The following is a 27,692-nucleotide window of genomic DNA, read 5'->3' on the forward strand; positions in this document are numbered from 1 at the left end:
GGGCACCCCCGGCCCGGGGCCTGCGGCCTGTGCCGCCTCGGCCGCCCGGAGCCCCGCGCGCCCCCCGCGCCCCGAGCCCCGCGGCCGGCGGCGCAGAGCGAGCGCGGGTTGCCGTTGGGGGCGGGGGGCGCCCGCCGGGCCCGCGCGGCCGCTCGGGGGTCCCCGGCCGGTGTAGGGGCGCCCCAGGGCCGGCCGGAGCCGACGGAAGTTGCTCCCCGCGGCGCGAGGGCCCCCGGCCGACCCCTGGACCCCCGACGCGCGCCCGGGGCCGGCGAGAGCGCAGCGGGCCGGACGGAGGCGCACCCCGCTCGGGCCGGATAGACACCTGCCGGCGTCTGGGGCGCCCGGGACGGCGGACACCCACAGCCCCGCGCCGCGGCCGCGCCCCAGCTCGTCCGCCCCGCCTCGGGGGCCCGGGCCCGGCCGGCCGCCGCGGGGCCCCGGCCGCGCGCCCCGGCCCGCCGGTAATGGACGGCCCGGCGGAGCCCCGGCTCGGCGGCGGCCGCCGCGTGGGTCCGAGGGTCTGAAGTCCCTGGAGGATGACCTAGCACTTCAGCGCCCCGCCGGCCTCCCCAGGGCCCTCGTGGACGCGCCCGAGCGACCGGAGCTGCGAGGCCGGGCGGCAGCCGCACCGTCGGGGCCCGGGCCCCGCACCAGGCGCGCCTCGCGAACTCTCGTCTAGGACAATCGTTTCTTTTTCGAAGAAGGCTTTTTCTTTTTTCTTTTGCGTTTTTGTTGACTTTTTTTGTCTTTTCTGGAGAAGGGAATTTTGGGGAGGAAGGGGGAACAAGAGAAAGAAGCGCACCCCCCCTCCCCGACACCCCGGGACTTGAGGAAGAGGAGGAAAGCCCGGGGTCCAGGATGGATGTGGCGGACCCGCAGCAGCTGGGCATGTTCACGGAGGGCGAGCTGATGTCCGTGGGCATGGACACGTTCATCCACCGCATCGACTCCACCGAGGTCATCTACCAGCCCCGGCGCAAGCGGGCCAAGCTCATCGGCAAGTACCTGATGGGGGACCTGCTGGGCGAGGGCTCCTACGGCAAGGTGAAGGAGGTGCTGGACTCGGAGACGCTGTGCAGGCGGGCCGTCAAGATCCTCAAGAAGAAGAAGTTGCGGAGGATCCCCAACGGGGAGGCCAACGTCAAGAAGTGAGTGCGGGCTTCCTGGGCCGGGCGGCCGGGGCCTCTGCTCGCCCTCCCTTCTCTGTCTTCCTTCCTTCCTACCTCTTCCCTCCTTTCTTTCCTCTTCCTTCCCTTCCTTTCCTCCATTCTCCGCTTCCTTAAGGATCTGAGCTCACCAGCCAGCTCCTGAGTCCTCCCTGCCGGGGAAGGTGTCTTTGGAAACCTGCTGAAGTGTTTTCACAAAGTCGGGCCAGCTTGTTGGCCCCTTGGGCGTCCGTCTGTCCGTCTGTTTGGGGTCTTGGGCACCCAGGTCAAAGGCTGCCTCGGAAGCGGGGCGCGCCCCTCTTCCCCCTGGCCATCCCGGCTGTCCGGAGGACCTCGGTGCCGGTGGAACCAGCCGGTGTTTGGCCCTGAGAGCAGTGTTCACAGCCGGCCAGGGCCGCCGGCAGGCTTTGGGCACAGCGGGCGGCCGGCACTGGGGCCAGGCGGACGCGCTTGTTTATCCCGGCGGCGGCGGAGGGAAGCCCTGCGGTTGCCAAAAGTGATTGTTTGCACCGGCTTATCGGTCAGCAGGGGGCAACTTAGCTCTTTCTTGCCGGCCTGAGAGGTGACACTACACGCGTCCGTGACCTCAGGACCCTGGGAAACTTTTTAAACAAACTTTTTTGTGCGCCCGTCTGCCCCAGGCATCCCGGCGGGGTCAGGGGCCGCGTGCAGGAGTCGCCCCAAGGACGGGGCCAGGGGTGGGGCGAGCCCCGCCTCTGTTCCTCTTGCCAGTTTCAGGAGGGGCCCCCTTATCGCTGCCACCCCAGGGGACGCCGCCCTGCGGCCGAGCTCCTCTCCCAGCCTGCTGTTTCCAGGAAGGGGTTTATCTAACGGGTCTGGCTGGCGGCAGGACTGACTTATGACCTTGGACAGTCCGCAGGCTCGCCAGGCCCATCCTGGGAAGTGCTGCCCGGGATCCGCTTTCACCTGCCTCCTTTCCGCCCTGCCTTCCGCCCATCTTGGCCGCTGGAGCTGGGCCGGTTCTCTCGCCCTGGGACAGCCCGGGGTGCTGACGTTGGGGATGGAGCGAGCACTGAAGCTTGGCAGAGCGGGCTTGTCTCACGGTGGGCCTGGCTGGCAGGGTGGGCGGTGTTCCAGTGTGGACTCGTCAGTCTCTGTGCCCTCAGCCTGTGGACAGTGGGAGGAGGCGTGGCGGGGTGCCCCACGCCCCTCGGTTAGTTCTGTGCTGGTCTCTTTCCTGTGAGGTGGAGGTTGGGTGGCAGCCACCAACACCTGGGGGTAGGCTCAGGCCCAGGGACGCCTCACCAGAGTCAGATCTCCACTCGGCTGCTGGCTTGTCATTAAGCCGAGCACGTGGGGTGAGGCGGCCCTCGGGCTGCCTGTTTGCCACTGCTGAGGGTGGGGGACAGTGAGCACCTGCGTCCTGGGTGCTGACCCCCGAGGCAGACCCCCCTCCCGCTCGCCAGTCCTGTCCTTGTTTTCCTGGCTCCTCCTGGGCTTCTTGTTCCCGTCTGTCCCAGGCGCAGGGTGCTGGTGTCTGCCTGTCTGACCAAGCCTTCCTGCATGGAGTCGGCCCAGGTCCATCGAGGCGTTGTGCTGCAGTGGCACCCCAGGCCCCAGCCTCTTGGGAGCAGCGCCCGAGGGAGGAGGGGTTCCCGGACTTCCGTCCACGGGCCCGGGTTCCAGCACTGATTGGTCATGCGGCTGGAGGCACCGAAGCCCAGCCTACTGGCCACCTGGAGGCTTCAGGTGTAAACCCGTCCAGGGCAGCGACTGGTGCAGCAGCGTTCAGCGGGTCCCCGGTTGCCCACAGACCCCATGCCGTGGAGGGGCGGGGCGAGGCGCCCAGCGCCCACCTTAGCCAAGACCTGGTGTGCACGCATGCCTGAGATGCAGTTTGGCTTGGACAAATGCACACGCCCAAGGTCAGGTTAGAGGACACTTCACCACCCCGAAGAGTCCCCTCCTGCTCCATGGGGACACGTGACCGGACCTGACTGCAGGGTCACAGAGCGCTGGGTCCCAGCCCCTGGTTTCCTCAATGGTCAGCTGAGGTCCCCAGAGCTTGTGGGGCCTCACGGCGTGCAGTGTCTGTCGAGAACTGAAGGGGAAACTGAGGCCAGGGAGGTAGCGTGGTTGGCAGGCCCCGTGCCGGATTTCATCAGCTCCCCTGGATGTGTGGGGGCTATGCCTTTCGGAGCCTCCCTGGGAGTGCAGGGCTGCCCGGCCGGCTGCCCACCTGCCCTCGGCGTCTGGCCCGAGGACCTGCTGGGGCTGCGGCCGTGGGACAGAACCCCCACCCCCACCCCACCCCGCACCTCCTGGCTCTGGCGCTGCCCCGGGCGCCACATCGAAGTGCTCCGCCCTGGCGGCTCTGGGCCGGGGAAGGGGTGTCCCCTCCCAGGCCCGAGATTCCTGCTCCTGGGCCGGCCTGGCTGCAGCCACCCGCAGGGAAAAAGGCTCCTTTGTCTGCGAAAGGCTTAATAAACTCGAGTCCACTCGCCTCTCCATGGGTAAAGTGTCCAGAACCTTCCCCGCCAGCCTCAGGAGTCCTCCCGTGCCAAGGGGAGGCTTCTCCTGGGGCGGTGTTTGCCTGTGGTGCTCTCCTGCCGGGAGGCTGCCACAGGTCTGCGCTCGCCCCCTGCCCTGAGAAACTCCTGTGTTCTCGTCGTAAAGCAAGGAAGTTCCAAAGAGCATCAGGAAGTCAGGAAAGTCACCCACAGTCTCGGTACCGACGTGTCTTGGCACATTTCCTTCAAGGCTTTTTTAATGTGTGTTGTTAACCCATCCAAGCCGTTTCTAATGAAAAACGAAACTCCCCTAAGGACCATTCTTAGGAAATAAGTTGTATCGACCTGTTTTTCCGACAGGCAGTAGGGTCGCATGGACCCAGCCCGCCCAGGCCACAAGAGCGGGTGGTGGGGGCCCCCTGGCGCCGTCCTCTGGGGCCGGGGTGACCTGCTGCCGCGTGTCCTGCCCGCGGGGTTTGTGCAGCTGTGGGCAGCGAGGCGCTCATTCCCCTTTTTACCGCCACCCGCTGCCCGCTGGGCCCCGGAAGGCGGCGGGACATGGGTTCAGTGCCGCGGGCCGCGCACAGCAGGCGTTGGGCCGGTGAGCGGAAGGCCGTGTCCTCGGGCTCCGTACCCGGGACAGCCCGAGTTTCCTACACTTCTCACAGTTCACAAGACACTGTCCTTTTGGGACTTTTTTCATTAATTGTTTAGTAACATAAAAGTCGGTCTCTGTTCACAGCCACAGCAAACTGTGGGGCGGTCTGCGGTGCCCCTGCCCCAGGCCGGGGTGTCGACATGTTGCTGCCGGGTGTGGCCCCCCCTGTGCCCATCGGTGCCACGTCGTGTGACCAGGGCGAGGCGTTTGAAGGGTGTGTCGGCAGAAGTGGAGTTTCTGGGTCAGAGGGAGCGAGCGGGGCATTTGATAAGCTGTGTTGAGCCCGCGGTCCCCACGCCTGTCCGGCCCATGCCTCATCACAGGTCTTGTCCTGGGTTGAGAGTCCTTTCTGGCATGTGCCCGCCGTCCATGTTCGGGAGGCGACATAGGGGACATGCTGGGCCACACGGGCCACTCCCTTCGCCTGGGCGTCCCACGGCCCCCGGGAGCGCTGGCCGTCAGCCCCTCTGTGCTGCCGGGCCCTGGGCAGCAGTGGCGGTTCTGACGGGCTCTGGTCCCCAGGCTGGGCTTGGCAAGGCCGGGCGGCCCTGCGGTGATTGGCGGCTTCTTGGACCTGGATGGTGGATGGTTGGGATTTTCACAGTATCCTGGACTTTGTCGGCTCTTGTTCCCGTCCCAAGCGGCCTCCACAAGGTCCCGGCCTCTGCGGGGCACCTGCCCCCCTTGGTGCTGGAAGGATTCTGCCATGAGCCCAGGCTGGCCGGCCGCCAAGGGTGGTGGCAGGAGGGTGAGGTTTGTCCCCGCGGCTTGCCCGCACCGTGCGTCCTGGTGGCGGCCCTGGCAGAGGGCTGAGTGTGAGAGGCAGTGGGAGCCCAGGGACGCGCAGGCTCCTCGCCCGTGAGTGTGTCAGAATCACGACCGAAGGGCCTTCGTCCCGAGTGCAGCACGCGGCTCAGCTGGAGTGGATTCTTTCAGCAGCTTTATTGAAATGTAATTTACATAGCATAAAATCCCGGTATTAATGTGTAATTCAGTGAGATTTAATAGTGTCACACATCGTGAGAACTTCCCCATGCCTATCTCCAGAACATCCCATCACCCCAAAAGCAATCCTGTCCCGTCAGCATCACCCCCACCCCCTCCCCAGCCCCTGGCCCCCACGAGCCCGCTCTCTGTCTGTGGATCTGCCTGTTCTGGACGTTTCACGTCAATGGGATCACACACCGTGTGTCCTTCTGTGTCTGCTTCTCTCCCTGAGCGTCGTGTGTTCGGGTCCGTCCCTGTGTAGCCATGTCAGGGCCTCACTCTTCTTCACGGCTGCGTCGTGTTCCAGTGTGTGGGTGGACACGTGTGTTTGTCCATTCACCCATGGGTGGATACTCGGGCCGTGTCCACCTAACGCCTGTTCGGAACTGTGCTGCTGGGAACGCGGGCGTGCAAGTGTTGGTGTTGAACTGTGCCCTTAGTGACTTTCCCTTCGTCTTAGTCTCCTATCTGGGCCTCTGGGGCCCTGGCCATGTTGAGCTTTGTCAGCAGAGGGGCTGAGCGGAAGGGGATCTTGCTCGCTGTCCCTCTCCCAGAGCCGCCGTTGGCCCCTGGCTGCCCCTCAGGAGCCTGCGTCCGGGGCAGGGGTCCCCGTCTCCCCCAGTCTGTCCCCGTGTGACTGTGGTGCTCCACTGGCTTTCTGGCTCTGGCTGTTCCGTTTCTCTTCCGGTTAATCAACTAGTCGGCTGAGCGTCCCCTCTGCTTGGGCAGCGCTCGCCCCGGAAGGCGCAGCCTCCACGCCGGCTTCCTGCATCTGGGGCCCCAGCTCCTTCCTTTGCCCGAAGCACTGGTTTCCTGTTCGTTTCCTGGCCGCAGACATAACTTGCAGGAGACACAGAAAGTGCAGAGAAGGTGACAGAAACTCCCCGGCTGGCTTGGGGCAGCGTGTCGGCATGTCATCCCGGGTGCAGGGCGTGTGGAGCGTGCCTCCAGTTGCCTGTCTCCACCGCCGTCTGCACAGCTGACCCTCTGCACGGTCCCCTGCCCGTCTCATAGTGCTTGACATCGTGGCCGTTCTTTCCTGGGTGAGTAGCGTGGCTTCCGTGGTTCCGGGGTGCTTCGGTCCCGGGTGGTTGAACACAGGAAAGAACGGTCAGGCTCGCCCCGTGGTTGCGCCTCCCTAGTGGCAGTCACAGCGGGGACCTCTTTTTAATGCATCCTTTGTTGATGTCACACTGGAGCGTGGAGCTGTCTGCTCGCTGGGAAAGGGCGCTGTCGACTGCTGCCAGGTGGCGTGAGGGTGCTGGCTGCTCTGGCTGGGACAGCACGTCTGTTGGCGGGCTTGGCCGACGGCCATGGGCAGACGAGGCTCAGCCCAGTTATCTGGGGACATAGGAGTGCATGGCCGTGGGGCCGTCCTCTTGCCAGTGAAGACCTGAGGTGAGAGCCCCCAGACTCCTCTGCCTGCGACAGGGGTCCCGACTCACAGAGCAGCCACGTGGTTTTGTTGGTGGTCCGTGTCAGAGTTCAGAGACATGTCTCCAGGCTTAGCCGGTCAGAAGCCCCCCGCTGAGGTGGCCTCGAGTTGGCTGGACGTGTGAAGGGGCTCCCTGTCTCTGCACACGGGTGCCTTGTTGTTGCATTGAAAGTCCCTGGAGTGGTCTCGTGGGATGAAGAGAGACAGTGCCCGGAGGGTTTCCAGGGCTGGGAAGGTGTGCCGGCCGGTTGGGGAGCGCTCGGTTCATGGAGCTGCCGTTGGTCAACCTGACGTGTGGGAGAGTCTGGTTGCCATGCCGGTCTCTGCCGACTAGTCCTACTCCCGGGTGCGGTCCCAGGAAGCCAGAGCTTGGGGGTGGGGCTCTGTGGCCGATCCCTCCGTCCCCTGGGCATGCCGGGCTAGCTGATTGAGCTCGCGTCCTGCCTGGATGCCCTTCTCTGGGCTTGTCTCACTCCTGTGCCTTCACGAAAACCGCCCTGGCTGCAGACCCCGTGGCAGGCGCCCGCGCAGCTGCCTCCCGGCCCTAGCCACTGGCCCCACGCTGGCCAGGCCCTTGGCGGGTGCTTACCTGCCTGGGTGGAGGGAAGGTGCCAGACAGTGGTCTCTGAGGGAAGTTCTGCACCCGTCCCTGGGACACCTGGCCCTGGGACACCTGTGAGGAGTTGCTTTGCACCTGCTTCTGGGGCATCTTCACCTGGGACACCTGCACTGGGACACCTTAGAGGAGCTGGCTCTGCTCCTGCACCTGAGGCATCTGCACCTGGGACACCTGCACTGGGACACCTGGCCCTGGGACACCTGTGAGGAGTTGCTTTGCACCTGCTTCTGGGGTGTCTGTACCTGGAACACCCGCACAGGAGACACCTTAGAGGAGCTGGCTCTGCTCCTGCACCTGAGGCATTTGCACCTGGGACACCTGAGAGGAGCCGGCTCCACTCCTCCACCTGGGACACCTGCACTGGGACACCTGAGAGGACCCGGCTCCACTCCTCCACCTGGGACACCTGCACTGGCACACCTGTGAGGAGCCGGCTCTGCACCTGCACTCGAACACCTGTGAGGAGCCGGCTCCACTCCTGCACCTGAGGCATCTGCCCCTGGGACACCTGCACTGGGACACCTGTGAGGAGCCGGCTCCACTCCCGGAAAGGTCTTTCACATGTGTGAGCGAGTGCTGGGACCTGGGGACCAGCACTGGGGTGGAGCTGGCGAGGTCCAGGGGGGACCTGCCAGGGGTCGGGAGGGGCTCAGAGGCAAAGAGGGTGGACATTCCGATCCTTTACAACACAGTCTCACCTGAGCGGGCCTGCCCCCTGGGGACACCAGGCGACGCCTGGGGACATCTGTGGTTGTCACACTGGGGATGGTCCTGGCATCGAGTAGGGGTGGGAGTCAGGGATGCTGCTCAACCCCCCACAGCGCCCAGGACCGCCCCCCACAGAGAGAGGCCTGGTTCCAGTGTCAGCAGTGCCGAGGGGGAGAGACTCTGCATTAAATGATTAGAGGAAAAATTGAGTCGGACCCCTGCTCGCAGTGGACACCAGAATAAACCCCCGATAGTCAGATAGCATAAAGTAGGGTACCCCCAGCGTCTCTGAGCCCCTCCTCTCTGCCTCCCACTCAGCGAGTGGATTTGCATGTGGGCAGCATCCTGGGACCTCAGTGGCCAGGGGTCAAGGAGAACCACGAAATGGTGGGAAAGTCATTGGCAGATCCCTGCTGTGCTGAGGGGCCCTCTGGGGGGCGGTGCGGGGCGTCAGCGGGCTTGTGGGGAAGCAGCTGAGGGCTGGGCCTCGTCCCCGAGTGGGGGCCTTCTCTGCTCTGGGTCTTGGGTGTGGGGGCTACACAGGAATGCAGTGCTGGGGGCCGCTCCTCTCAGAGGCTGTGTCGGCGCCGGGCCGGGATGCTGTGTGGCAGCAGCCCTACCTGGTCCTGGACGTCACGGCCTGTGGAGGCGGCCCCTGGGAGGGTGGGCGCTGTGGGGGGCACAGGATTCACACACTGGGGAGGGGGCAGGAAGGGCTTTCTGGAAGAGGCGGCCTTCACACATAGCTCGGACAGTGAGAGGAATGGGACCCAAGTCTGAGGGGCCATGGGCTGAGGGTCCCCTCCTCTGCCTGGCTGTTCCTGTGTTTCGTGCTGGGCTTCTGGTGAGGACTTTCGAAAGGTCTCTTTTGAGATGTTGTTCACGTGCCGTACAGTTCAGCCTGACGTACATTCATGTTGTGCAACCAGCATTGCTGTGCAGCTCCAGAACGTCCCATCACCCGAAAGCAGCCCCACCCCCTCCCCAGCGTCTGGCACCCGTGAGCCCGCTCTCTGGATCGGCCTGTTTGGGACGTTTCACATCAATGGGGTCGCACACTGTGTGTCCTTCTGTGTCTGCTTCTCTCCCTGAGCGTCGTGTGTTCAAAGTTGTCCGTCCACGTGCACCCGTGTCAGGGCCTCGCCCCTTTCACGGCTGCGTAATAGTGCCGCGTGTGGGTGGACACGTCATGTTTCTACTTCCACTATTGATGGACACTTGGGCTGTTTCCCCTTGGGGCTTCCGTGAGAGTGCACGTACAGGTGTCTGTGGGCGTGTTTCCAGTTCTCCCCGTGCGTACGTGGAGCAGAATAGCTGGGTCAGCTGGTAACTGTTCGGTCTCCTGAGGAGCTGCTGACTGGAGGGCCCCTCTCCTGCGTGGGCTGTTTGGAGAGAGAGAGCATTGGAAGGCCGTCTGCAGAGCGGCAGCACTGGGCTGACCCTTTTCCTAGGCCGCGGGCTGCGTCAGGGCCAGGTGGACGGGTGTCCCGGTGGCCATCTGGTGGGGCCAGTAGGGCCGCTTTCTCCCTGGGCTGTTCCCGGAGCAGCTGTCCATCCCGCAGGGCCCGGGGTGCTGGGGACAGGAAGGGAGCCCTTGGAGACACTCTGGCCGTGGCGCACTGCCAGGGAGGGACATGGGAGGCTGGGGGGATGCGCGGCCTGGCCTTGCTGTGTGACCAGCCCCGCCTCCCACACATGGTGGACGCTCCCACTGCTGTCCCGGTGCTGCTGTCGCCGTGGTCTCTCATGAAACAACACCTTTCACGCTCAGTGAAGATGAGGACAGAGCGTCGGGTCACCGTGTCCTCATCCGAGCCCCTCAGCTTGGGGAGCACCTGGTGCTGTCACTTGTGGACCGGCACATGCAGAAAGGCCAGCAGCGCAGCCTCACAGCCCTCCTGGTGCCCACCCGCCGCCGAGCCTGCGGGTTTTGTCACCAGGTGGAGCGCGCGGCCATGCCCCGGTGGGGTCAGCTGACACTCTGTCCTCTCTGCAGGGAGATCCAGCTGCTGAGGAGGTTACGGCATAGGAACGTCATCCAGCTGGTGGACGTGCTGTACAACGAAGAGAAGCAGAAGATATATCCTCTCGGGGCCGGGCGTGCTGGGGTGGCCGAGTGCCCTCCCTGCGCTCGGGGCGGGGCCACTGCCCTGACCTGACCCAGCGGGCGCTCCTGGCGGCAGACAGCAACCGGGGCGAGCGCCGCTTGTGGGCCGTCAGTGGGGCAGCCCGGTGGGCCCTTCCTGGCGTGGGTGGTCCGCCACAGTTGGCTTGTCCCAGCCACTGCCCGCGGGTATGGCCACGAACCACCCACATGTGTTTTTCCAGTTAGTCCAGAGTTAACCCACGGGCCCTCATGTCCTCCGACCTGCTCTTGTGTGTGTGCTGGACCTCCTGGCGCCCGGTGCCCTGGAGTGGGGGTCTGGGGCTGGAAGAAAGACTGCCCCGGCCTTGGGCTGGGTGGCCCTGTGTTTGGGGGGCTGCATGGTGGGCGTGCTCCCTGCCTTTGGTGTTGAGGCCTTTCCTGTCGTGGTGGCACCTAGTGGGTGGGAAGCGTGTCATTCTGCAGAATGTCACGTTGGGAGTGTCCTTGGCCGAGCCCTTCACTGCTGGGGACAGGCGCTGTCTGGGGGCGCGGCCCTGGCTGGCTCCGGCTCCAGGAAGCGGGTGGGGGCCCCGGGTCCCGTCAAGGAGCCAGTGTCCTTCTGCAGAGGTACCTGTCCGTGACCTGCTGGGCAGAGTCAAGGGGTCCCAGCACAAGGCTCCTCTCCACGTGGGTCTTGGGGCCGCCCCCCTTTCTGGGCCTCCTCCCCACCGTCCCGCCCGCGCTGGCTTCCTTAGCGTGCCACGTATATGGTGATGGAGTACTGCGTGTGCGGCATGCAGGAGATGCTGGACAGCGTGCCCGAGCGGCGCTTCCCCACGTGCCAGGCCCACGGGTGAGCGCACCACCGGCCGGCCTGCCCCTCCCTCCTGCCGCCCCCACAAGCCCCAGGCTTCCAGGAGCCAGCCCCCTGATGGGCCAACAGCTATTTCTGATTATCAGCAAAAGGAAAGCTCCAGTGTGTTTTCAGACTGCGAGCTCTGGGGCCTGGTTTGCGGAAGCCCTGGCTGACAGCCCCGGCAGCTACTCTCTGCACACCTTCCTGCCCCAGTGTGCCCACTTCCCTCAGCTTTGGGACCTCCTGGTCCGTGGGAAGCCCCTGAAGGCAGCCTGTGCTGTTGCAGGCTCACTGGCCCTCCTGGGAAGTCACAGCCCCTTCCCTTTCCTGCAGCACCAGCTGGCCTGTGGCATGAGGGGAAGGGAGGCTCCGTGGCTGGGTCCAGGCCAGAGTGATCGGAGGGGGCAGCATATCCCTTGGGCTGATGAGGGGTGCTAAGGAGGGCTGCCCTGGCTGGGGAGGCAGCTTGGGGCCAGGGCGCTCCTTTGCCCTCCCAGGTGGCTAGGTGGGAGTGACCCAGCCCTCATGGGCACAGGAGCAGCTCTGCCTGACCAGTGGCCCCTCTGGTCCCCTGATGGGCTGCCTGTCCTGTCATGTCTATTTGCCCGGCTCTGACGGCTCCTGGGCTGTAGCCTCCTGTGCCTAGTTCTGCGGGGTTACCCCTGGCAGCCTTGGTGCTGAGGGGGACCCGACAGACGCCGTGCCTGCAGGTACTTCTGTCAGCTTGTGGATGGCCTGGAGTACCTGCACAGCCAGGGCATTGTGCACAAGGACATCAAGCCGGGCAACCTGCTGCTCACCACCAGCGGCACGCTCAAGATCTCCGACCTGGGCGTGGCCGAGGTAGGTGCCCGGCCCTTGGGCCCTGGTGGGGGGGGTTGTCCCCAAGGCCTCGCCCTGAGGGCCGCCTGGCACTGCTGCAGGCCCTGCACCCGTTTGCTGAGGACGACACCTGCCGGACGAGCCAGGGCTCCCCGGCATTCCAGCCGCCCGAGATCGCCAATGGCCTGGACACCTTCTCTGGCTTCAAGGTGGACATCTGGTCAGCTGGGGTCACGCTGTAAGTGCCTAGTCCCCTGCTCTGCCCGAGAAGGCCTCTCCTTTGCCCAACATGGCCCAGCACCCTGCCCCTCCCAGCAGGTCCCCCAGACCTGCCCCTGCCCCCCAGCGCCTCTGGGCGGCCGGAGCGTGTGAGAGGCCCTGGAACCAGGGTTAGGAACCCCTGTGGGTAGGAGTGGAGGGGCTGCCTTCTGGGTCCTGGGGTCAAGACCCATGGGGACGCACAGCCCACCCTAGTTGTCCTGCCTTCGTTCTCAATGGTTTGCACATGGGCCTCATTCATTGTTTTGAGGCCAGTGTTTCTGTCCCAACGCTTTATGCTAAGAATTCCCAAACACGGCAAGTTGAGTGTTGCTGGCCAGCTGCCATGTACCCTCCCCCCCAATTCTGCCACGTTCTTCTATCCGTCTGTCTGTCCACGGTCACTTCCCCGAGCACTTGAGCATGAGCAGCTTTGAGTGGGCTCAGTGTGCTCCGGGACCCTCATTACTCCTGAGGTCAGGCTGACGCTGCAGAGCTGGGTAGCGCAGGCCCCATCAGTCCAGAACCCTCCGTCCTGCCCCCGTGCCAGGGCAGCCACCGGCTGGGTCGTCTCATTTCATTTTACTGAGAGAGAATTCACGTACCATAACCCGCCGTCTAACACGTACCATCCAGGGGCTTTCAGTATTCTGGAGTGGTGTAGACACTGCCCCACCTGTTCCGGAACGAGCCCGCCCCCCGACACGAGCCTCACGGGTTAGGGTGGCTAAGGCTGGTTCTAGGCCGGGGCTGCGGGAGAAGCCCCCACCGACCACTCTCTCTCCTCGCCCGGGCGAAGCTACAACATCACGACGGGCCTGTACCCGTTCGAAGGGGACAACATCTACAAGTTGTTTGAGAACATCGGGAAGGGGGACTACACCATCCCGGGCGACTGCGGCCCTCCGCTCTCGGACCTGCTGAGAGGTGAGGCCCTCAGACACGACTGCCATGCCCTGGGGGTGGAGGGGGGTGGCTGCCAGTGAGTGATGGGCGTCCTGCGGTTTTTCTGCCAATCACTGGCCTCTCGAGAGCTGGGTCTCCTCAGTGCAGCCCCCGTCCCTCTGGCGTGTCCCTGCTCTGCAGGGGTGGGGAGCAGCTGTGGAGGGCCAACCCCACGGGGCTGAGTCGGGAAAGGGCTCGCTGGCCCCCTTGGGCTCCAACGCTTACTTTGGACCTTTGTTCCACCTTGTCTGACCCCACTTCCCCCGGAGGGAAACAGCAGCCTGGACCCCAGCCCACCTGCTGGGTCAAGGTTTCCTGCTGCCATGGGTCTGGTCCCACAGGTCTCTTCCTGCTGCATTTCCTGGGCTGTGCAGCAGGTGGCACTGTCTGTCCATGCCAATGGTCTTTCTAGGTGTGGCTAGTCCAGGCTTGGGGCCTGCCCAGGTGGGGCCCATCCCAGGTGGGGCCTGTCCAGATGCGCCCTGTCCAGGTGGGGCCTCTCCAGGTTTGTACCGGGCAGTGCTCAGCATCTGGGCTCGTGTAACTGGCAGCTGAAGAAGTGGGTTCCTGGTCCCAAGTAGCTGCAGACACATCTCAGTTTCCTGATAACAAGTCAAGCTGGTCTCACGTTTGAGTTGAAATTCAAGTGAAATAAAGCTACAGTTGGGCTCATCTCCAGTGCTCGGCGGCCCGTGTGGCCCAGTCCTCTGAGCGAGTACCTCCACCTCCTCCTCGCCCAGGCCTGCGTTGGTAGCTGCCCCGGGACCCTCAAGACAGGTAGCCGGGCGCTGGGCAGGCAGCCTGGTTATTCTTGGAGCGTGGGAAGCAGCCCGGCCTGTTTCCACGGGAGCTGCGGCCCAGCCGGCTCCCTCAGACCGGCCTTCTCCCTGTCCCGACTGGACAGGACCCCCGTGCTCAGGGGGGCTTGGAGCCTCCCCCGCCCCCTGCCCCTGAGGGCTGTCCGTTCCCGGGTCTCGCTTTGCAGGGTGGTGACAGAGGTCGTGCTGGGCTCCTCGCCCCTCCAGGCCCTGGGTGGTTGGCGTTCTTCTAAGTGAAGCTGTCTTTACTCACGTCTGAGACGAGGGTCATCACAGCCCGTGCTGTCGTTGAGCCTTGAGTTGGCCCCACATGGGGCTGAGGGACGGCCAAGGGCGTCCCTGTCTCTGTCCCCAGATACGGTAGGGCAAGTCCTCGCTTCCTCTCGACGTTTCCCTGAGGCCGAGCTGGCTGGTCTGGTGGTCTCGACTCCCCCGGGCAGCAGTGGGGTCTGCCTCAGGCCTCTGCGCAGCCAGTGCTGCGTGCAGGCTCTTCCTCGGCCAGGGTGGGTGGGCCGCCTCCCGAGCTGCTTTGGCACTGCCGGCCTGAGAACTTGGCACTCAGAGCCGGGGGCCCCTCCCCGCCCCTAGCAGCGAGGCCACGGCCCCGATCTTTCCTCCCCTCCTGCACCCCTCAGACCTTCTGCCCTTTGAGCCCAGATCCCAAAATTGCTGCTGGCTTCCTGGGAACAAAGCCGCCTTCCTGCACGCAGTATTCAGCGCTCCAGGAGCTGCGGCGCCCTCTCCTCCGCGTGATGTGTGAGGCATGGCTGGCAGCTGCTCTGCCTGCCCACAGGAGGCGGTCGGAGCCGGGACTGCGGGCTCCAGTGTGCCTCGCAGCCCTGCGTGTGGGCTTGCGCCTCAGGCCAGTGCCGCCCCAGCCAGCCTGGGGGGACTCGCCCCTCCGAGTGTCCTGGGGGACCTGCCCCGGTGCTGGGTGAGGACCCTTGCAGGAGCACCCGCAGCATCACCCTGGCAGCCTCTGATTCTCTCCTGCTGCCGTCTCGGGCCTCAGGGTCCTGGCCGGAATGACCAGGCGCCCGCAGAGGCCCCACGAGCTTCATCTCCCTGGGGCGTGTGCACAGTGTGGCATCCTTGGGTGGGAATAGTCTGTCCTCCAGCGTCGTCCCAGGCTTTGTTGTGTCCCACCATGAGGCTGCATGCACCTTGGGGCCTGGACGGCCCCTCGAGTGGTGACAGAGCCGTGGGCCCATGTGCCCTGTGTTCACACACCCACAGGCTCAGCGTCTTTGCCCTCGCACCCCAGCGCTCTGGCCAGCCTTTCTTGTAGAGGCCAGGCCCTGGGTGGGGGCCCCTCAGAGCACTCTGAGCTCAGGGTTCTGGTCATATGTACCGGTCCCTGCTCCCTGGGGTCCTCTGGGCACAGGCGGGCTGGGGCTGTTTGCCTGGTGCTGACCCGCCCCTCCCCGTGCCGGTCTCCCCATCAGGGATGCTGGAGTACGAGCCGGCCAAGAGGTTCTCCATACAGCAGATCCGGCAGCACAGGTGAGGGGTGCCCGTCCCAGCACAGGAGGGGCCGGTGCAGGGGCCAGCTCAGCGCTGGCCACACTCCCATGTTGGGGCCTGGACAGCCTGGCAGGCCGTGGCAGTGGGAGCGGGACGGTCTGGGGTGCAGGGCCTGTGCTGTCTCGTCTCTGCGCCTCCCTCCCTGCCTGCGCCTGTTCCGCAGTAGGAAGATGGTTGGGCCCTGGGGTCCGCAGGCGCCCCGGTCCAGAGGACGGGGCCCAGGTAGGGGGCTGGGTGAGTCCCTGGCCGGCCTGACTTGCTGATTCTGCAGCTGGTTCCGGAAGAAGCACCCACCAGCTGAGGAGCCAGTGCCCATCCCGCCTAGCGCGGACTGCAAGGACCGCTGGCGCGGCATGACGGTGGTGCCGTACTTGGAGGACCTGCACGGCTGCGCTGCCGACGCGGACGAGGACCTCTTTGACGTCGAGGATGACATCATCTACACTCAGGACTTCACGGTGCCCGGTGAGTCAGCGGCTTTGCACCCCGGCCTCGACGTCCACCTGCGGTGGTGGCAGAGCCTACATCCCTGACGTCCCTGAGCCCTTGGGGCAGGTCCGTTCACACCAGTGTCAACCCCGGGCCCAACGCTGACAACAAGGGGCTGCCGAGGGGGCACGGTTGGCCAGGGGCAGGGCTGGCACCCCCTCCCCCACAGGCGCAGGTGGGGACCTGGAGGGTGGAGGCCGCCCAGGGCTGGCCCTTGCGTCCTGGGGAGTGCGCCCATGTCCCACGCGTGGTGTGAGATGGGGGCGGCCCCCTGATGGCTCCGAGGGTCCGGTGGCCCTCGCGGTGGCGGCTGCCCGCCCTGACGCCCTGGCCTTGCTTCCCCAGGTGGCGAGGAGGCGTCTGAGGCAGGGCTTAGAGAGGAGGCGGGCGCATGGAAGAGCCCGTGCTCAGAACTTTCTGGAGAGGAGGCTGAGGCCAGGGGCGTGGAGGAGCTCGAGGCTATAGTATAGCTCCCTGCCCGCTCTGCCTCGCCCTTGAGGCCCGCTGGCGCCTCCGCAGGCCTCCCCCTGCCCCACGCCCTACCCCGAGGCGTGGTGGTTCCTCTGTTCCGGGGCTGGCCCAGCGTCATAAAGGTCTGCCCCGCGAGTGTGTGGTGACGCTTCCTCTGCTCCCCTGCTCGTGGCGGCTGCAGGCTCCTGCTGTGGGAAGGGGTGGTGTGTGGGATGTCCCACGGGCAGTGGGCCCCTGGGCCACGACACTGGGCACACAGCTGTCTGTGGCAGATGCCAGCGTCTCCGCATCCCACTCTGGGGGGGCACGCTCAGGGTCTGTGGCTCAATCATAGTCGGCTGCAGGGTCAGCTGGGAGCTGGTGTCCCGGGCCCAGAGTCACTATGGCCACAGTCCAGTCGTGGGTTCAAGGCCTCCTGGAGCCTCTGTCCCCTCCACAGAGCAGGAATGAGGCATCCTGTCTTTCAGAAGCACGGGGGCTCTGCCACAGGTGCTGGTGTGACTGTCGCTGGCAGGGGGGCTGCTGTCCTGGTAAGGCCAAGCGAGGACCCTACTGGATCCCCAGGGCCTCACCAGCCACCGATCGCACGCCGTCCCTGGCTCACGGGCGTCCCTTGGCCCGTGAGAGGCCAGGGCTGCCGTTGTTGCAGCCCCGTGATGGAGGGCTCACCTGAGAGGGCTCTCCGGGTCTGAGCCACGTTTCCCAGCTGGGAACGTCCCCTGTGCCAGAAGTGGGACAGTCCCACTGCGAGGTCAGGCAGCCGTGTTTCTAACCTGCACGCAGGTCGGCCCGGGCCATGGTGGGGCCTGGACCTTCACTCTGGTCTCCGCTGTGTGGGCACGCAGAGGCTCTCAGCTGCTCGCCCCCCACTGTCCCCACCAGGGTCCTGCCGCCACCCCCGAGAGCTGGGCCTGGGCCGGGGTGAGCGTGGTCGGTGGCCAACAGCCCCGAGCCTTGGGGGCGAGTGGGGCAGACCCCTGCCAATGGCTGCCCTCTCCTGCACTGTCTGCTGAGGGCAGCTGGGCCCCATGCCCTCCCCCTTCAGAGCAGGGCGCCGACCCGCCGCGCATTCACTCCATTGGGAGCCCTGAGCAACGCTTCTTGTGTGCATGCGGGCAGGCTCGCAGCAAGTTCAAGAAGCTGCCGAGGCAGGCACCTGACACCCTGGGTGCAGCGAGGGTCTCGAGTCACAGAGATGGGCTGGAGGCGGTGGCCACGCTCCCTGCACCCCTCCCCGCCCCTCAGAGGGGCCACAGAGCTTGGCAGGCGTGCAGTCTTGGCCCGAGGCCCTGAGATGCCAGTGAGCACAGGCAGCCGGCCCAGGACGGGGCACGGTGGGCCCCAGGCGCCGGTCTCTTCGTCCCGCGCCCGTGTGGGAGCCGAGCTGGGCTTTTCGGGAGACTCGAGTCTCACACCCCGGCCCCAGCCCAGCCCTGCCTGCATCCCATGGGGCCCAATGAGGTCAGGCCTCTGCACAGGTGAGAAGCTGGGGCTCAGGGCGCCCTGGGACCCTGGTCCTTCACCGTGTGGTGGGCGGAGGGTGAGCAGGGCAGCCCAGGCCCCTGATGCAGACCCCAGCTCACCCTGACAGACAGGCAGCATGGGCTGGGCCCCCGCCCTGGCTGGCCAGCTCTGCCTCTCCCTGTGAGGGCCCTGCAGACAGGCCCTGGGAGGGTGGACAGGTGGTGGCGGAGCCCCAGGAGCAGGGCGGCCTGGGGGCGTTGGGCTCAGGCCTGGGGTCAGCCCGCTTGCCCTCTCCCTCCTAGGACAGGTCCCAGAGGAGGAGGCCGGTCAGAACGGACAGAGCCGGGGCCTGCCCAAGGCCCTGTGCATGAACGGCACGGAGTCGGCCCAGCTGAGCACCAAATCGAAGGCGGAGCGCCGCGCCAGTGCTGCCTCCAACCCTGCCCGCAAGGCCTGCTCTGCCAGCAGCAAGATCCGCCGGCTGTCGGCCTGCAAGCAGCAGTGAGTGCGGCTGTGCGCCCGCAGGTGAGATGCCGCGGGGCTGGTGGCAAGGGCTGCCCGCCACAGCTGGGTTTGTGCTCGCTGCCGTCGGGGTCTGGGTTAAGAGTGGAGGAGGTCACTTTCTGTAGGACACTGGCCACTCGGCCAGAGGGCGGGGCCCCTCACACCAGCAGCCTGTCCTGCAGAACCGAGGGGCTCACCCTCCCCAGCTCAGGGCAGCTTCAGGGTGGGATGGTGCTGGACAGGGGTGGAGGCAGTGGTGATGGAGGCAGGAGGCGAGGAGGCCAGAAGGGCTGGGGTGGGCTGGGGGGTGGGGGAGGGGGGGCGGTGTCCTCCCACCTCTGCCTGCCGCTGTTCAGGAGAGGGAATTGGGCCCCAGAGGGTCTGGAGGGCCTGAGGCTGCCGCCCTGCCCGCCGCATCCCCGCTCCTGGAGCAGCCCCTAGGCGCCCGCCGCGCTGAGCTTGGAGGGAGGCCTCTGCTGGCCGCGGGAGGGAGACCGACAGGGTGGCCTTCGAGTCAGTGCAGCCTTCCCTGGCCTCTCGGGATCCTCTACAGCCCTTCGTGACTGGGCCTCAGTTCCCTGTGCGACTCGTGGGCCCCAGGGCGAGGCCTGCCACCCAGGGATGCAGAGCGCGTTGCCAGTGCAGGAGTGACCCCCTTTTGTCCCCACCTGCAGCCTGTCTCCAGGAGCCCCAGCCAGGTGCCAAGGCCCAGGTCCTCCTCAGTCTTCCCGCCAGCTGCTGGCCCGCCGCCTAGGAAGGCCGTCATGCTCTCCCTGGGGACCACCTCGGGAATCCAGGGGTGCTGGAGGGCGGCGCTGGGGGACAGCAGGGACTGGGGTCTGGCCCTCCCTCGCAGCCAATGGACACGGCCCACGTTGACTTTGCAATCCTGTGCTGAGCCCCTCCCCCGGCCGGGAGGAGGGTGAGGGCCCGGCGGGGGCCTGGAAGCCTCGCCACGCACTTTACGTCCAGACTACTGGTTCCCGCCGCCCCCCTTCTCCGAGGGGCCACGGAGTGCCTCGGGCCGAGTGATGTGTTCCGACGCACCCAGCCCCGCCGGAGCCAGGCAAAGAGCAGGCCTGTCCACCGGGATGCATGCCCAGCGCCCGGGGAGCCAGCGGCCACCTCGTTTTCGTTTGGTTCCTTTTTCCTTTTTTTTTTCTTTTTTAAGAAAAAATAAAACAGGTGGATTTGAGTTGTGGTTGTGAGGGGTATTTGGGAATCGCCGGATGGCAGGGCGCGCCGTCAGGCGGGCGCTGAGTCTGCGCCTGGGGGACCCTGTGACCCACAGCCCGGCTGGCCGCGGCCTGCAGGCTTGGCCGGTGGCGCGGTGGCAGCTGGGCCTCCGCCGCGGGGCTGCCTTTGGGCACGCCCGGCCTGCTGCCCTCCCGGGCGACCCGGCCCCCCGAAGCTCCGCCCCAGGGCCTGCCGGCAGGACCCCGGCCCTCTTCCCCCGAGGCTGCGCGCTCCCGGGTCCCCAGAGAAGAGCCGGAGCAAGCCAGCGTGCGCAGTGACATTTATAACCAACCAGAGAATGGGACACGACGGACGGACAGACGGCGCGGAGCTCGGGCGGGCGGTGCCGCCCCATCTTTTGGCAATAAATAAAGCTTGGGAAACTTGAACCGGCCGCTGGGTTGTGTGAGTCTCGGGGCCGGCGGCTCTTTGGACGGCGGCCCGCTCGCATGCGGAGGGCGGGCGCGGGGGCGCGGGCGGGCGGGCGGGCGGGGCGGCGGCGGGCACGGTTATTGCTCGGAGGGGGCGCGGACTGCCGCGAGCACGCGCCGCGGTGAGGTAAATGGCTCCGGGGCTTTGGGGGGCTGGCAGCCACGGCCTCCAGCCAACCTCCCACCCGGCGGCCGGCGCGCTCCTCGCGGATGCTCAGCGCCCCGCGGGACTCCTCGTGGACTCCAGCGCGTGCAGACCACACGCACGTCGAGGCTCAGTTGGCCCTGGGAGGGCCGCTCTGCGCATGCGCCTCGCGCCCTCGGACTGGTCTGGCCCTTGCGGGTGCAGGCCCTGCGCATGCGCCTCCTGTGTCTGTGTGCTTGAGACGTAGTGCGGTGCACACGGTGGCCCCGGCCACCATCCAGAGGCCGCTGTCTGGGGCCAAGGGCAGTTGAACGTGGTCCTCAGGAGCCCAAGGGCAATCTGCCACGCTTCCTCCAGTCGAGTTGGGGTCCTCGAGCTTCGCCACGCCCCACGCACCAAGCCTCGTGCCTGGAAGGGACTGTGCGCATGCGCACCTGGGGGCGGCGCGGCGACCTCGTCGCGAGGATGTGCGCCTGCGCATCTGGGCGGGCACGGGCGTCCGGGACAGCGCGCGCATGCGCAGGGCCCCGCCACCGGGGTCCCAGCGCACGTGCGCCGGGCGTCGTGCCCCAGGTGTGTCCCGCCGCGGGGGCCCCGCGCGGCGTCGGCGAAGCTGAGAAGTGGGCGCAGGGCGCGGGGCTTAGGCCGGGCTGTGGTCGGGGGACGTGGGCGCGGCGGCGGCCAGCGCGGGGACCGCGGCGACGGGTTGCACGAGGCGCGGCAGGAAGAGTCTGTCTTCCAGGCCCGCCGCCAGTTTGTCCAGCAGCGCGCCCGGGGGCGTGGCGCACAGGCCTGAGCCTGGGCAGCCGCCGCCGGGCTCCTCCTCGATGGCGGGGATGGCGGGGGCGGCAGAGGCGGCCGGGTCGTCCGCGCGGCCGTCGGGCGGGCAGTCGACGCTGTCTCCGCGGCGCAGGGGCGCGCGCGTGGGCCGGGGGTCGGCGCCAGGCAGGCCGGTGGTCGCGGCGCGCGCCCCAGGGTCGCTGTGCTGCCGGCCGCGCTGCGTCCACTGTTTGCGCGCGTGCGGATGCGCGCGTGCGCGGTGGCGCGCGGCGGCGGGGGGCGCGTCGTCGAAGTGCGGGTCGTGGCGCAGGAACTCGTGGAAGAGCGCGTCCGTCTTCTCGTCGATGCTGTAGTCGCGGCGCGGGGCGCGGCGGGGCCAGGCGCGCGGGCTGCGGGGCCGGGCGGGCGCCTCCGGGGGCGCCTCGGGGGCGGAGGTCGGGGCCACCTCGAAGCTGCTGCCCACTGTGGCCACGCGGCCGGCGCTGGTGAAGGAGGAGCGCTTCTCGGAGGCGCTGGGCGGCCCGTCGTCGCCCGCGCCGCGGCCCTCGATGCTGGCGTAGCCGCTGTCCATCTGCAGCAGCTTGCGCGGCCCGCCCGCCTCGCCGTCCGCAGGCCGCGGCGTGGGCGGCGGCGAGGGCGGCGGGAAGGCGGGCGCGGCGCCCCCGGAGCCCGAGCTGTCGCCGCTGCGCACGGAGTCGCGGTCGTTGCCGCTGCTGCTGTGGTCCGAGGCGGCGGCCGCGTGCAGCTCGAGCGAGGCGCGGAGGCTCCAGATGTCGTGGTAGATGGTCTGGGTCTGCTCTGGCCCCGCGTCCCGCTCGCCATCCGACTCCAGCTGCTGCTGCTGCTGCTGCTCAGGCCCCGCGCCGCCGCCGCCGCACTCCGGTGGGGACTCGGGGCTCGCTCCTCCCGCGGCGCCCGCCTCCTCCGCCGCCTCTAACCTGCAAGCCAGGCGGCGGCCATCAGAAGGCTGTGCGCGCGTCCCCCCCCCCCGCATCTGCTCCGCGGCCACCCCGCCTCTGGGTCGGGGAGGGTGGGCACGGGTGGAAACTCTCCGGGCTTGACTCGGCCTTGTGATAAGTTTTTTAAAATGCTGTCTTTTTTTGCAGGAGATGGTTTTTGGATAAACTTTGAACCCTCGTGGCACCTGCTTTTCAACTAGGGCGTGTCTTAAGGTGTCTAAGGGAAACACAGGCTGGCGCTGAGGTGGCTGGCCCCTGAGGCCAGGGTTAACCTCTCCTTGGGAGCCGTCTCAGCGTGGGAGGAGGTGGCCTGGGAGGACTGGACCACATGGAGTCCAAGTTGAGGTTCATTTCATGCCCCATCTTGGATGGATAAGGAACCAGGCAGACCATACACAGAAGGCTGAAGTGCCCCACCCCACTGACGTGGGCCCACAGCTTCAGAACAGTTGCCCTTGGGCTGGGGGGCGGGGAGCGGGCTGCTAGCAAAAGTGATGACAGCAGTTTCCGAGAAGGGGCTGTCCAGACCTCAAGAGCAGGGGCAGGCAGGAGGGGACCTGGGGCCACGGCACAGCCCTTTAGAACGTGGACCCCACCAGGAAGCGGCAGGACCCTGCTGGGCACACACCCCCAGTGGCCCTGCTGGGGAGGCATCCGGCCTTAGGGACCCTGGGGCCATCCCGGGCCCCCCTACCCTTACCCAGTCTCCCCCTGCCGCCGCCTCTGGTCCGTGCTGGAGAGGTGGCCCCAGCCAGGCAGCCTCTGGGGGGGACGGTGGAGCCGGAGGGACGAAACCGCCTGTCTGCAGGGCGGGGTGGGCGCTCCCTGGGCCTCCTAGGGGGAAGGGGGTAGGGCGGGAGCCCACGGGTCCAGCCCTAACACTTCTATCTACTGAAAAATACCTGCCAAGAGTGGGGGGCGGGCTGGTGGGGCTGGCCAGAAAGGGGCGGGGGGGCGGGAAGGTCACGGCGTCGCCCGCGCTGGCGATGTACTGGATGAAATCCACTGGGGGGGCATCTGCGTCCTCCTGCTCCGTGCTCTCGCTGGCTGCCCGCTGCCGCTGGAAGTGGTGCCGCTTTGGGGAGCCTGTGCGGAGGAAGGCCGGCCAGCAGTCAGCCCGCTAGGGCCCTCCCAGCCCCGGGCTTAGCCAGGTGCCTGTGCACCCTGCTGTGTGGATGGAGAAACCGAGGCACAGAGAGCAGAAGGGCCAGAACCAAGGAGCTCAGAGGCCTGGGCAAATGAGTGAGTTGGAGTGAGGTACCAAGCTGCCCACAGTGGCCTTGGCAGACAGGTGTGGCTGGAGGAGCAGGGCCTTGCCCTGGACGCCCAGTGGCAGAAGCCAGAAGTCATGGGAGAGGCAGGGACAGGCTCCTGGGGGGCCAGTGAGGGGGAGAGGAGAGTCGCTCTACTGCCAGCACCACCCACGCCGTGGGTCCCCTGGCCAGCGGCCAGGACCCTGGGACGGAGGCCTGGGAAGAGCCTGGGTGGGGAGGACAGACACCCCGCAAACAGGTTCTGGGTACTTCTGCGTCTGCATCTGACTATAATCAGCCTTAGGAATCGCAGGCTCCATCCTGGCTCCCACAAGGCAGGCGACAGGCCTCCCCTCCCTGGCCAGGAGCGCCCCAGCCAGAGCTGACTGCCCGCCCTGTGCCGGAAGGAGCCGGGCCCCAGCAGTGGAGCGAGGTCAATGGCCACTCGCCATCTGTTTTCATCCCCTCTCCCGGCTCGGAGACCAGTCACCTGCCCCACAGGCGGCCCCCTGCAGCCTGGCCCCACTGGGTCCCTTGAGTGGGTTACGGCTGTCGGTGCCCACCGCTCAGGCAGCCACCTCCCTCCCCACGCACGGCCCTGCCGGGGGCTGAAGATGAAGCAGCCCCGTGGCCAGAGGTTTGCAGAATTGCAGGGCTACTGTCGTTAGCCCACACTGGGGCACACTGGGGCCCACGGGTCAAGCGGACCCCAACCTGTTGTAATCAAGTGCTGTTGGTACACGGCCCCACGTTTACACGCCGTTGCCGGCTGCTTCCACGCTGCCGCGGCCGACGGGCTGTCTGACCACAACGCCAAGATGCGCTTCTGTCTGCCGCCTCATACAAGTTGAGCCTGGGGCGCAGCGTGTGGCCCGACCAGCCGAGACCAGACCCTGGGCAAGATGCCCGCCGGCCAGCACAGGGCAGGCGCTGGGCCCCAGGAGAAGTGAGCTGTCCCATCCCTGCTGCAGGGCCGCGCCCTCCGGCCTCGCTCCCCACCAGGGGCCGTCGCTCACCTCTCGTGTCCAGACTGGATGCCCGCTGGCTGGGCTCCAGCTTCCACTTCTTGACCTTGAAGTAGGGGCTGGCCCCGTCTAGGCTGGCATGGCGCCGCAGGCGGGTAAAGAACTGCAGGACTGGGCTGGCCTCCCCAGGCCCCGCTGCCGCCCCCGGCCCCGCGGGCTTGGCGCCCCTGGCACCCGAGTCCAGCTGGGAGGGAAGAGGGCCAGTCTCAGGCACGCAGGCCCCTGCCTGCTGCCCCAGGGCCGGCCCAGCCTGGGCCACGGCTTGGCATTATCGGGGCAGCTTTGGCTGGCTAGCTTCCCAGCGCCACCTCCCGTCACTCCAGGGGGTGGGGTGAGCAGGGGGCGACCCTAAGCCTGGGGACCAGGACAGGGAAGGGGGCTCACCGAGGGGCCTTCCCCAGAGTCGCTGGACACCGAGGGGCTGATCTCGAAGTCGGCAGGGCCCACGGCGGAGTTGTAGGGGTCACCTGGCAGGGCGGAGCTGGGGCCCACGGAGCGGCCAGTGAGGGCCTTCCCCGGGGGCTGTGGGACAGAGCCGGGGTGGGGGAGGAAGCAGTGACAGGTCAAAGAGCACGGGTGGGTGAGGGGGCATGCTAGGCCCGGCTGCCCGTGGTGCCCCCCAGCCGGGCCCCCTCCCCGCCCTAAGATGAGGACCACAGCCGGCGGGACCGAGGGAAAGGGGCCACCCACCCGGTGGGGACAGGGGTGGGCTGGGGTGGCCGGCCCGGTGAGCCCCCCATCTCACCTGGAATATGGCGAGGCTGGCCTTGGGGGTGGCCGTGGGGTGGAGGGTGGCAGCTGCACTGGCCTCGCCCGAGTCACACTCGTGGATGGTGACGATCTTGAGGGGTGGCAGGTGCAGGTGGGTGAGCCGGGCGTTCTTGAGGTGGTGGAAGTCCCCCTCCGTCAGGGTGTACCTGCGCCCAGCACGCCACCGTCACCTCGGACGGGCCCATCCCCCAGCCACGGCCCCCCACTCTCCCCGGCCCCATCGTCCCGTGCCAGGTCTCAGGGGCAGGGCAGGACCGGGCCCCCGGCAGAGGCCAGCCCGCCCGTGAGCCCCATCTGGGGTGGCACTCAGCCCCCGTGCCCCCGCACCCCCTCACCGGCGGCCCTTGTCATGTGTCTTCCGGCTCTGCTCAAACAGGGCGGCCTCGTTGAAGGACACGCGGCGGCCGGTGGAGCCGGTGGACAGGAAGCGCTCCGTCTCGGCATCCTGGCCCTCGGGGTCCTCCCCCCTGAAGTCAGGGTCTGCGAGGAGAGCCAAGAGAGGGTGGGCCCCGGGCGGGCCGCGCCGGGCGGGCTGCTGGGGGCTGGGTCGGGGACGGACCGCCGGGGACGGGAGGGGTGGGGGTGGGCACTCGCTCATCCGCTCACACACTCACTCGCTCGCTCAGCACGCGCCTGTGCGCACCTACGCGTGGGCGTTAAGGAAACAGAGATGAGTCGGAATCGAGCTGCGCCCAGTCTGGTGGGGGAGACAGACAGACACAGGTGGTCAGGCGGCCCGAGGGGGGCGGGCGGGCGGCTAAGGGTGGACGGGAGGCTGGGCAGGCAGGCGGGGTGGGGCCTGGACGGTGCCTCACCTGGGGCTGGGTGAGTGCCATTGTCCAGGTAGGTGGTGGTGGTCTTCTCTGCTTCCTCCACCGCTCTGGGGGGACAGCAGGAGAGCCGGTGGGCGCCAGGACCCAGGTGGCACCGCCCACGGGTCTGAGCTCCCAGAAGCCCACCTGCTCGTGTCCCACCCGTCCTCCCAAGCGTGTACACACCCGTTGCACTCGCACGGGTGTGCACCTGCTGCTCCAGCACGCAGGCCCCTCCCCCCCAGGCGGCGGGGGGCGGGGCCCGCACCTGTTGAGGCGCCGGTGGACCTCCCAGCAGCGCTTGCACAGGAGCAGCACGCCCGACAGCACCACCAGCGTGCCCCCAACGAACAGTGACATCACCACCACCAGCAGCACATAGTTGTCCCGGATGGGGTCGGGCTCCGCCTGCGGGCGGCAGGGTCAGGGCAGGGCAGGGCGGGGGCTCAGGCCTCCCCACCCGCCCACCCCATCCCCCTCACTCACAGTGGGGCGGCTGGTGGTGTTGTCCCACGTCGTGGTCAGGGCAGCAGTGGTGGCCGTGGTGGTGGCGGCCGTGGCCATGGTGGCTGTGGGCTGCATTTCCAGGCTCGGAGGAGGGGCCTGGAGGGGCAAGGCTTGCTCAGCTCCAGCTCCTCCGTCCCGCGCCCCCTACGGCCTCCCCAGGAGCGGGAGCCCACCCAGGGCAGTGGCTGGCGAACAGATCGGGGGGAGCCCCGACGCAGCCCCCCTCAGGTCAGCGCCGAGCGCCGGGGCCTCCGTCTCCCCATCTGTAAAGGGGGGAGGTGCATGCACGTCAACTGCCTCCCCAGCCGGTGGGGCCGGCCCAGCAAGGTAGCGCGGGCCCAGAGCCCTGCCCAGGAAAGGGGAAGCGCCCCAGGGAGGAGTGGGGAAACTGAGGCCGTCAGCTCAGGCCTGCGGGGACCAGGGGCGTCCCTGGGGCCGCCCCCCGCGGGCGGGGCGGCGGGGCGGAGCGCCCTGATCCCGGGTCACGGTCACGACTCCGGGAGGTAAAGATCCCCCCTCCGCCGAGTGCTAGTGGGAGCGGAGAGGCCAAAGAAGGCGCATCTGTTCCCAGCCCTGAAGAATCCGGTTCCCATGGCGACGAGCGGCGGGCCGAGCTGGGGGGGGCGGGTTGCCAGGGAGCCGGGGGGAGGGGATGGGGGAGGGAGGGCGAGGGGAGGGGAGGGGGGAGGCCTCCTGCAGGACGGCGGGCCGCCCCGGGCGCAAGATGGCTGCGCCGCCTCCCCGCCGGTGCCCAGCGCGGCCGGCCTCCGCGCCTGCCTTCCGCCGGGGGAACGGAGGCCGGGCAGGGGCTCGGCCCTCGGGGAGGGGCTCCCGGGACGCTGCACCTGAGCGCCTCCCCGGAGCCCGGCTCCTCGCGGCGGGAAGGCCCGGGGGGCGCTCCGGAGTCTCCGGGAACAGAGCGCGGGGCCGGGGCGACCACCAGCCCTGCGTCGGCGGGGCGCGCGCGCGGTCCTTCCCGGGGGAAAGGGAAAGCCCGTACACAGGCTGCAGCGTCCCCAACGCTTTCGGGCTTTGACCCCACTCGACAGCGGGGCAAACTGAGGCCCAGAGAAGGGGGGGGCGCTCCCGGCGAAAGCCAAGTGTCCTCAGCGCTCCGGGTCAGGGGCTGGCCGCGGCTACCCCGGATCCTCGCGGGGAGGAGGCGCGCATATGTAGGTCGGGAAACGAGTACAGGCTGCAGGGGAGGAAGCAGGGACGATGACAGGCGAGCAGGAAAGATGGCAGGACACCGAGCAGGAAGAGAGGTGGGCTCTTGGGGGTGGGCGGGGACGGCAGCCGAGGGCGGAGGTTCCCCACGGGCCGGCCCCCGATCCAGCGAGGCCTCCCTCGGCTCCCAGAGCGAGCTCGCCACCGCGCCCAACCGCGCGGCCCCAACCGGCCCGGGGGCGGGGATGGCGAGCGAGGAGAGGCGGAGAGCCCGCCTCCGGGCGCATCGCGACCTCGGGCTAAGCCAGGAGGCGGAGACGCC

The 27,692-nt window shown here is 67.5% G+C and overlaps 2 protein-coding genes across 11 annotated transcripts in view; one reads left to right on the top strand and one right to left on the bottom strand.

Annotated features, from left to right (window-relative positions):
* Window positions 1-19,479, top strand: STK11 (serine/threonine kinase 11). 7 transcript variants are annotated; one of them, XM_044753637.2, is made up of 10 exons: window positions 1-1,151; window positions 10,044-10,127; window positions 10,897-10,986; window positions 11,685-11,832; window positions 11,913-12,049; window positions 12,869-12,996; window positions 15,278-15,335; window positions 15,628-15,821; window positions 18,088-18,305; window positions 18,959-19,479. In XM_044753637.2, exons 1-10 carry the CDS (start codon window positions 862-864, stop codon window positions 19,208-19,210), a joined length of 1,599 nt encoding a protein of 532 aa, XP_044609572.1. In that variant the 5' UTR covers window positions 1-861; the 3' UTR covers window positions 19,211-19,479. The 7 variants fall into 7 exon arrangements, with proteins under 7 accessions (XP_044609572.1, XP_014701163.1, XP_014701160.2 ...); XM_014845674.3 differs by having other exon boundaries at window positions 10-1,151; window positions 11,700-11,832; XM_044753639.2 differs by having other exon boundaries at window positions 12-1,151; window positions 18,083-18,305.
* The window catches only part of CBARP (CACN subunit beta associated regulatory protein), an 8,782-nt gene continuing 518 nt past the window's right edge, over window positions 19,429-27,692 (bottom strand). Inside the window, exons 1-10 of one of the 4 annotated variants that reach the window (XM_070491052.1) lie at window positions 27,204-27,337; window positions 26,183-26,299; window positions 25,965-26,104; window positions 25,700-25,764; window positions 25,220-25,364; window positions 24,859-25,030; window positions 24,498-24,635; window positions 24,105-24,297; window positions 22,738-22,921; window positions 19,429-21,814 (exon numbers count right to left, since the gene is read on the bottom strand). In XM_070491052.1, coding sequence (XP_070347153.1) covers window positions 20,737-21,814; window positions 22,738-22,921; window positions 24,105-24,297; window positions 24,498-24,635; window positions 24,859-25,030; window positions 25,220-25,364; window positions 25,700-25,764; window positions 25,965-26,104; window positions 26,183-26,278 — 2,211 coding nt within the window. In that variant the 5' untranslated portion in view covers window positions 26,279-26,299; window positions 27,204-27,337 and the 3' untranslated portion in view covers window positions 19,429-20,736. Of the gene's footprint in view, window positions 21,815-22,737; window positions 22,922-24,104; window positions 24,298-24,497; window positions 24,636-24,858; window positions 25,031-25,219; window positions 25,365-25,699; window positions 25,765-25,964; window positions 26,105-26,182; window positions 26,300-26,376; window positions 26,438-27,048; window positions 27,164-27,203; window positions 27,338-27,692 lie in introns of those variants that run through there. The other 3 variants (XM_070491054.1, XM_070491055.1, XM_070491053.1) reach the window with 3 other exon arrangements.

Source organism: Equus asinus, chromosome 20, assembly GCF_041296235.1.
Source record: "Equus asinus isolate D_3611 breed Donkey chromosome 20, EquAss-T2T_v2, whole genome shotgun sequence".
NCBI classification, from domain to species: domain Eukaryota; kingdom Metazoa; phylum Chordata; class Mammalia; order Perissodactyla; family Equidae; genus Equus; species Equus asinus.

Excerpts from the sequence above, each read along its gene's own strand:
- STK11 (XM_044753637.2), top strand. The coding sequence starts at position 862 with ATGGATGTGGCGGACCCGCAGCAGCTGGGCATGTTCACGGAGGGCGAG. Across the intron at positions 1,152-10,043 it reads GGGGAGGCCAACGTCAAGAA|GGAGATCCAGCTGCTGAGGA; the intron begins GTGAGTGCGGGC and ends TCCTCTCTGCAG. Across the intron at positions 11,833-11,912 it reads CCGACCTGGGCGTGGCCGAG|GCCCTGCACCCGTTTGCTGA; the intron begins GTAGGTGCCCGG and ends GCACTGCTGCAG.